The 9,100-nt window shown below is 49.0% G+C and overlaps 1 protein-coding gene across 1 annotated transcript in view; it reads right to left on the bottom strand.

Annotated features, from left to right (window-relative positions):
- Window positions 1-711, bottom strand: part of smad6b (SMAD family member 6b) — a 63,238-nt gene extending 62,527 nt beyond the window's left edge. The window contains 2 exon segments of the mRNA XM_078241234.1: window positions 167-434; window positions 436-711. Of these exon segments, the coding sequence (XP_078097360.1) occupies window positions 167-434; window positions 436-585 (418 nt within the window). The 5' untranslated portion in view covers window positions 586-711.
- Window positions 712-9,100: the final 8,389 nt, after the last annotated feature.

Genomic DNA, 9,100 nt, shown 5'->3' with positions numbered 1-9,100 from the left:
AAGAGAGGGGGGGTGAGAGGGGGGGGTTGAAGAGAGGGGGGGGTGAAGAGGGGGGGGGGGTGAAGAGAGGGGGGGGTGAAGAGAGGGGGGGGTGAAGAGAGGGGGGGGAAGGGAGAGGAGAAGAGGACAGAGGGGGGAAGAGAGCGAGGGGAGAGAGTTCACTCACCTGGTCCACACAGCCTGCTGAAGTGATAGGGGTTGCAGCAAACCGTGCCGCTCTCCGCGCTCCGGGAGAAGCCCTGGCAGGAATACAGCCGCTTCAGTTCAAACAGATGCTTGAGGTCGGGCCACCGAAAGAGTCGGCAGAGCAGGAGCTGGGGGGGCAGGCTGTGCTTGCCCAGCCTCAGCTCACTCTTGGCCATCAGGACACAGGCAGTGTGCAGCCCGCCGCTGCTCTCCACCGCCTGGGCCAACAGTTCCAGCGGCTTCTCCTTTCAGCCGCTTCAGCAGCGAGTGAGTGACCGACTTCAGCTCGTTCACCGATCCGGCCAGGTCGCTCCAATCGTCCGCCTCCTGCCCATGTCCCCCCGTTAGCCTGCTCCGCCAAAGTCGCCGTACAAGGCCCGACCGTTTACACCTGAACATACGCCGATTATAGACGGGGGGGAGGCCGAGGGGTAAAGCTTCACTGTGCCAGTCCGTCTTCCCCCTCTCTTGTCCTGGGGGGGGGGGGGAGGGATTTAGAAAGGTACCAGGTCACACTGCATCAAGCCGGGGAAGAGAGCCATGCATTAGCACAGCCAGCTAGCCCGGGGAGCAGATCACAGCCACACTGCACAGCAAGATGCCACATTCGGCTGGGGTGGGGTGGGGGGGGGGGGGGAGGGAGGTGAGAGGGTGCAGGAGGGAGGGGAGAAATTAATTTACAACAGCAGCAACCAATGCAGCAAAAATGAATTACCCCCCTGAAAAAAAACAGCAGCCAGACAAATCCACACACTGAGACAACAAAGGTATTTCTTAAAAGGCAACAAGATTTTCTTCTGTGAGAGTGGGGGGGTCAGTAACTTGCCCCAATCTACACCCCCCACCTGGTTGCCCCCCCCCCCCTCCCTCCCAATAAAGCAGATCAGCTTTCGAGTCTTTCCCTTTAAAGCAGCAGTTTTTACACTCCAGTAGAAATGTCTCTCTCTCTGCAATAGATCCAGGCGAGATCTTGAGTAAGTGCAGATTTCACACTGTAGATTTCACCAACATGCTGGGTGCATATTTCTCTATAATCCCAAATCTTCAGTAAATGCAGACAGACAGAGGCAGGAGTGAGTTGGAGAATGGACTATCTCTCTCTCTCTCTCAGTGTGTGTGGCTCCAGATCAGTGTGCCCTGCATGCACAGTTAGACTGCACTCTGCACATTTTCTCTCCGCTGCCTCTATCTCTCTCTCTCTCTCTACAACACTCTGGGCCTCTGAAAGCACATCCCAGCCATTGGCTGTCTGCAATCATGTGGTAGTCTAGACATTTTGGCGCGGCTCTGATCTGCACTGATTGTTGCGCAAACAAGGTTTCCAGTTTCTTAACTCCTTGCACACCAGAGCTTCTTATTTGCAGATTATATTTTAATGGTTCTTTTTAGATCGACACATTAGCCAGCTCTGAGAGGGTCACCCTCACTCGAAACGTTGGATCTATTCTCTCTCCACAGATACAATTATAGAATCCTTACAGTGCAGAAGGAGGCCATTTGGCCCATCGAATGTATACTGACCACAATCCTATCCCAGTAGCTCCACATATCTACCTCGCTGGTCTCCCGACACTAAGGGGCCAATTTAGCATGGCCAATCCACTTAACCCTTACATCTTGGACTGTGGGAAGAAACCCGGAGCACCCGGATCGCAAAAATGGGGAGAATACGCAAACTCCACACAGTCATCCGAGGCCAGAATCGAATCCGGGTCCCTGGTGCGGTGAGGCAGTAGTGCTAACCACTGTGCCACAGTACTGCCCCGACAACAATCCCAACCAGGCCCTATCTCCATAGTCCCACTTTTTTTTACCCTACTAGTCCCTGCTAGGGGTAGCAGGGTGGCACAGTGGTTAGCATTGCTGCCTCACAGCAGTGAGGGCCCAGAGTTAGATTCCTGACTTCGATCACTGTCTGTGCAGAGTCTGCACGTTCTCCCTGCACCTGCGTGGGTTTCCTCCGGGTGCTCCGGTTTCTTCCCACAGTCCGAAAGATGTGCTGGTTAGGGTGCATCGGCCATGCTAAAATCTCCCTCAATGTACCCGAACAGGCGCCGGAGTGTGGCGACTAGGGGATTTTCACAGTAACTTCATTGCAGTGTTAATGCAAGCCTATTTGTGACACTAAATTAACTTAAACTTAATTTAAAACCCTTGACATTAAGGGGCAATTCAACATGGCCAATCAACCTAACCTGCACACCTTTGGACTGTGGGAATAAACCGGAGCACCCGGAGGAAACCCATGCAGACACGGGGAGAACGTGCAGACTCCACACAAAGTCATCCAAGGTCAGAATTGAATGCGGGTTCCTGGGGAAATGGAAGGGGGGGGGGGAAGAGGGAAACCCTACCCCCCCCCCAAAAAAAACACTGCCTGTCCTTGGAGTGACTGGAAAGCGGACGGAGGCATCAATTCTAATCACTGTGCCACCGTGCTGCCCACTGAGCATAGACCCAACCTGCTCAGCAGCCCTTCAAGTACCTACATGCACAGCCTTGCCTGCAAAGATAGCCATGAAGTGGAGATGCCGGTGTTGGACTGGGGTGAACACAGTAAGAAGCCTCACAACACCAGGTTAAAGTCCAACAGGTTTATTTGGAATCACGGACTTTCGGAGCGCTGTTCCTTCATCAGGTCACTCGTGATTCCAAATAAACATATTGCACTTTAACAAAGAACAATACAGCACAGGAACAGGCCCTTCGGCCCTCCAAGCCTGTGCCGCTCCCTGGTCCAAACTAGACCATTCTTTTGTATCCCTCCATTCCCAGTCCGTTCATATGGCTGTCTAGATAAGTCTTAAACATTCCCAGTGTGTCCGCCTCCACCACCTTGCCTGGCAGCGCATTCCAGGCCCCCACCACCCTCTGTGTAAAATATGTCCTTAAATAACCTGGTGTTGTGAGACTTCTCACTGTTTCCTGCAATGAGGAATGGGAACTCTTCCTGAATCCCTACCTTCGGACAATGATTACACGAGGCTGTAAAGCACTTTGAGATGTCCCAGGCTCCTGGAAAATCCTGTATTAATGCAACTCTTTTTCCTTTTTGATCTCAACGCTCCAACATCCCCAAATAAGGGTTGCCAACCCTCCGGGATTGCCTCGGAGTCTCCGGGAATGGAAGACTAATCTTCTGCACATTACTGACAGCAAAGACCAAGGAGAATAAAATCACAGTTGGGTGAAAATAAAGTGCCTTCTTTTAATTTTCTTGAAGCAATTTCATTCTGAATTACAAACATATTAGAGGTGGGAAAATTGGTCATCTGGACTCGAAACGTCAGCTCTTTTCTCTCCTTACAGATGCTGCCAGACCTGCTGAGATTTTCCAGCATTTCCTCTTTCGGTGGGAAAATTGGTTGTTTGCCAATGACCGTCAAGGATTGTTCCACAAAATGATGCAGAGACTTTATATTTGGTAAATGGTGCAATGCAAGGGTTTATATTGGATGGCTGTCTGTACGGGTGTCAGTGTTCGGGAGTGAGAACTCATCAGATGAGATCTCCGGGAAATTGCCCCAGAGGATTTGACACCCACCCTCACACCCTCTTGTCCAGCGATGATGCCAATGACAGCATTTCCACAGAATCAAACTGGCGAAATTAACTCCGGTCCCTGCCCTACGCGTCAGGCAACGTGCCCACCAAGTGAGCCAGAAAAGGAAGCCTTGCCAAACAAACATTAACAGGAGAGTTACTTCTTGACAAAGCCTCTTTAATAAATGGTTGGTTTTGTTAACTCCCAGTGGATGCGAAACCGACACGAAATGACATTTCTGACACATACACCACATCCCCCCCTTGCGTGTTTCTTTTCAAATCAACAATTTAAAAGCCTTTGCTGTGAAGCAGTGGATTACAATTCTACGGAATGCGGTTGAAGTGTAATTATCAACAACAACAACTTACATTCATGTAGCAAAATGTCCCAAGGTGTCTGGCACAAGCATTATCAGACAAGGCCATCCACAGTGCGCCAAAGAAGGAGGCATCAGAGACAGGTAACCAAAAGCTTGATCTAAGCAGCAAGTGAATCAATAAGGAATTCAATCTGCAACAATGAAATAAAACAAAGAATTAAACGTTAAAGCGGTGAAGTGACAGAAAGGCACTGGTTGCAGGATACATTTTTCTCCATTTTGTTTGCTACTCTCCCCCCCCCCCCCCCACCCCCGGGGGAGGGAGGGGATGCGGGAGGAGGGTGGCACCAGTGAGGGTCCCTCACTCCCCCACCCCAGTGTCTCACCCAGTAACACAGTGAGGATTGCTGGTCTTCATTCTCCCCCTCAATCTGCACATTGCGGCGGGGAATCACTGGGTAGAGATCAGAAATGAACCATGTCGAGTCTCCCGCTCCTCAACCCGAGGTTACTGAGTTCGATAGCCCTGTCTCCACCCCGCACTCCCCCCCCCCCCTCCCCCCACCCGCCCCCCACACACACACACACACACACAAACTCCGGACAGTCAACTCGGTGCTCAGCTGGAACTGAAGATGGAGCATTGTGGCTCGCAATTACTCTGTATCGTTCATCACTGTCATTCGGGGAAGCAGCTATATGACGAAGAATTGTTTAATATCGTTCGTATTCGAGTGGGCATATCCTATAGGTCCATGTCCATATCCTATAGGTCCATGTCTATATCCTATAGGTCCATGTCTATATCCTATGCGTACATGTCTATATCCTACAGGTCCATGTTTGTCTCCTATAGGTCCATGTCCATATCCTACAGGTCTATGTTTGTATCCTATAGGCCCATGTCCATATCCTATAGGTCCATGTCTATATCCTACAGGTCCATGTCTATATCCTATAGGTCCGTGCCTATATCCTATGCGTACATGTCTATATCCTATGCGTACATGTCTATATCCTATGTGTACATGTCTATATCCTACAGGTCCATGTCTATATCCTACAGGTCCATGTTTGTATCCTATAGGTCCATGTCCATATCCTATGCGTACATGTCTATATCCTATAGGTCCATGTCCATATCCTGTAGCTACATGTCCATATTTTATAGGTCAATGTCACATATTTAACTGATGAGGCTTCATCAACTCTATAAAACCAACCTCTTCTTCCCTTGACCTCTTCCCATCCAAATGTTTTGTCACTAGCCAGCATTTTGTTCTCCAATGCTGCTGGATGTTATTAATCATTCCCTCCACACAATCACTGTCCCCTCACCTTCAAAACTGCTATCACCATCCCCTGCCTGAGAACCCTCTGTCTCCAGTTACCTTCCCATGTTCAAATTTCCCTTCCTCTCTAACATCCTTGAATTCAGTGTAACCACCCAGCTCCAAGCTCATGTCTCCCACTGCTTCCTGTTTGGTTCCCATTAACCCAATCTCTGTCCTGCCGATAGGACCGGAGCAGGATCAAAGTTATCAGCTAAGTCCATTGTGAATGCTGCTATTGTGTGTGTTATTCTTCCGTGTCCTCAACTCCTCTTGTGGCGTTTGATGCAATCAACCACTCTATTCATCCTGTGCCAACCCTCCTCTGTAGAACACAGGAGCAGAGGATTTGCAAATGGAAAAAGACCAGGGTCTATTTTGTTCGCCTTTTACCTGTCACATGATGTGATAATGGAGTTATTGACTAATCAAAGCAATCGATCTTTACAACAGACCCAGTTATGATGTGTGGGAACCTCCCCCCACCCCCCAGCAGTGGAAAGCTTTCAGAACCACAGGTCCAAAGTCACCTGTTGCTCCCAAACACACTGCTTGTCTCAAATTACTCACAAACTGGATCCTAAAATGTTATTATCTGAAACAGAATCTATTTAACTTGTATTTGAATGAATGAATACCAACTGATTCCATTCTCTCCCATGGGACCTGTTCCATAGACTGAGCACATGTTCCCCGGAATAATAACTCACTTAAAAACCCTTTCACAGTTAAAATCATAGAATGCCTACAGTGCAGAAGGAGGCCATTCAGCCCATCTGCACCAACCGCACCCATCCAGGCCCTATCCCCATAACCCCACGTATTTACCCTATTAGTACCCTTGACACTAAGTAGCAATTTAGCATGGCCAATCCACCTAACCCGCACATCTTTGGACTGTGGGAGGAAGCTGGAGCACCCGGAGGAAACCCACACAGACACGGGGAGAATGTGCAAAGTCCACACAGACAGTGACCCAAGCTGGGAATCGAACCCGGGTCCATGGTGCTGTGAGGCAGCAGTGCTAACCACTGTGCCATCGTGCCACCCCAATGTTTCTACTACGAGTGGGCTGATTGCACATATCCCATAGGCCCATGTCTATATCCTATAGGTGATTAGCTTTGAATTTACCCCTGTTCAGGTACAAGCTTGGTGCCCCTTTCCATGGCTACCCTCACTTTCCTCCTTTTGTGCATGTCCATGATGGCACAGTGGTTAGCACCGCTGCCTCACAGTGCCAGGAACCCCAGTTCGATTCCTGGCTTGGGTCACTGTCTGTGTGGAGTCTGCAGGTTCTCCCCGTGTCTGCATGGGTTTCTTCCGGGTGATCCGGTTTCCTCCCACAGTCCGAAAGACGTGCTGGTTAGATGCATTGGCCATGCTAAATTCTTCCTCAGTGTACCCGAACAGGAGCCGGAATGTGGCGACTAGAGGATTTTCACAGTAACTTCATTGCAGTGTTAATGTAAGCCAACTTGTGACACTAATAAATAAACTTAATCTGATCCTGATGTAGCAGCCTTTCTCCAGCCTTTGCTGCCTTTGGAGCAGCCCAGCATTTTTCAGTTGACTTTCCTGTTCCTCGATTAAACATTGCTGGTCAGAATACGGACCAAGGGTATATGATTGGCCACCACTTTAATGCTAACTCTATCTCTCTACCAGCACCTATGATTCCATGGCCATGTTGCCTTGTCAGATTGTTTCACCAACATGAAGTTTTTTTTAAAAAAAGTTTATTTATTATTGCCACAAGTGGGCTTACATTAACACTGCAATGACGTTACTGTGAAAATCTCCTAGTCACCTGTTCGGCTACACTGAGGGAGAATTTAGCATGGCCAATGCACCGAACCAGCACGTCTTTCAGACTGTTGGAGGAAACCGGAGCACCCAGAGGAAACCCAGGCAGACACGGGGAGAACATGCAAACTCCACACAGACAGTGACCCAAGCCGGGAATCGAACCCAGGTCCCTAGGTCATTGTCCTTCCTCTAATACCCTCCTAATACCTTTTCACCTCTCTACCTCAATTTAATATACTCCTTAAAATCAGCCTCTTTGACCAAGCTTTTGGTCACCTGATCAAATATTTCCTTCTGTGACTTGGTGTCGTATTTTGTTTTATAACGCTCCTGTGAAGAGCCTTGGAAAGGGTGCTACGTAAATATAAATTGTTGCTGTCAGTGCCCCCTGTGGCTCAGCTTGTCGCGCCCCCATCGCAGAGTCAGAGCTTGCCTTGTGTTCAGGAGCTCTTCCAGCAACTTGAGCGCAAACTCTGGGCTGATTCTCGCAGTGTTGTATCAGAGGTGCTATCGTTCAGAAAGACATGACACAAAGGTCCCTTCTGCTCTCTCTGGTGGGTGTACAAAATCCGGTCGCATTAATTTCAAGATGAGCAGCGGACTCCTCCCTGGGATCCTGGAAAAATATATCCCCCAATCAGCATCAGTAAAAAAAGAAAGAAACCCGATTGTTCTGACATTGTTGTAGGAGTTTTCTGTGAGCAAATTGGCAGCCACACTTCCTACATCACAAGTGACTATATTTCAAGGGTGTTTCATTGGCTGCAAAAGGATTTGGGATGCCATGAGGCTGTGAAAGGTGCTATATAAATGAAAAGCAAAAATATTGTGGGTGCTGGAATCTGAAACCAAAACAGAAAATGTTGGAAAATCTCAGCAGGTCTGACAGCATCTGTGGAGAGAGAGAGTAAGAAGTCTCACAACATCAGGTTAAAGTCCAACAGGTTTATTTGGTAGCAAATACCATAAGCTTTCGGAGCACTGCTCCTTCGTAGCAAATAAACCTGTTGGACTTTAACCTGGTGTTGTGAGACTTCTTACTGTGTTCACCCCAGTCCAATGCCGGCATCTCCACATCAGAGAGAATAGAGCCAACTCCATTTATTATCCATCCCTAATTGCCCTCGAGAAGGTGGTGGTGAGCTGTTTTCTTGAGCCACTGCTGTCAATGTGGTGTAGGTACACCCAGAGTGCTGTTGGGGAGGGAGTTCAAGGATTTTGACCCAGCGACAGTGAAGGAACGGCGATGTATTTCAAGGTGAAGATGATGGGGGGTTCTGAGTTGGGGGATGAGGAAGGGGCTGATGATTGGGGGAAGGGGGGGAGGGAAGTGCCAACTTTGATCAGGGATGCGGATAAGAACCCCCGAGACCTCCATGTTAGCTGGGGGGAGGTTTATTCCTGTTCATATAAAGATGGCCCCCGGGTCTCAGTGCAGCCAGATTTTGCTGGCGTGTTGAGGCCCCGCCCCCCCCTGCCTAATGGTGTGAAACATGCCCCTTGATTTTTTTAGGCAGTGTGGTAAGATCCGGAGAGAAACACGCCAGTTGCACAGGGCGGCACGGTGGCATAGTGGTTAGTACTGTTGCCTCACAGCGCCAGGGAGCTGATTTGATTTGATTTATTATTGTCACATGTATTAACATACAGTGAAAAGTATTGTTTCTTGCGCGCTATACAGACAAAACATTCCGTTCATAGAGAAGGAAACGAGCGAATTGCAGAATGTAGTGTTACAGTCATAGCTAGGGTGTAGAGAAAGATCAACTTAATGCAAGGTAGGTCCATTCAAAAGTCTGACAGCAGCAGGGAAGAAGCTGTCGGTTCAATAGAAGCTGGGTTCAATTCCAGCCTCGGGTCTGTCTGTGCGGAGTCTGCACGTTCTCCTCGTGTCTGCGTGGGTTTCCT

The sequence above is a fragment of the Mustelus asterias genome, chromosome 24 (genome assembly GCF_964213995.1).
Source record: "Mustelus asterias chromosome 24, sMusAst1.hap1.1, whole genome shotgun sequence".
Taxonomy (NCBI): domain Eukaryota; kingdom Metazoa; phylum Chordata; class Chondrichthyes; order Carcharhiniformes; family Triakidae; genus Mustelus; species Mustelus asterias.
Note: the sequence above shows the minus strand (reverse complement) of the source record. Positions and strands in the feature narration are given on the sequence as shown.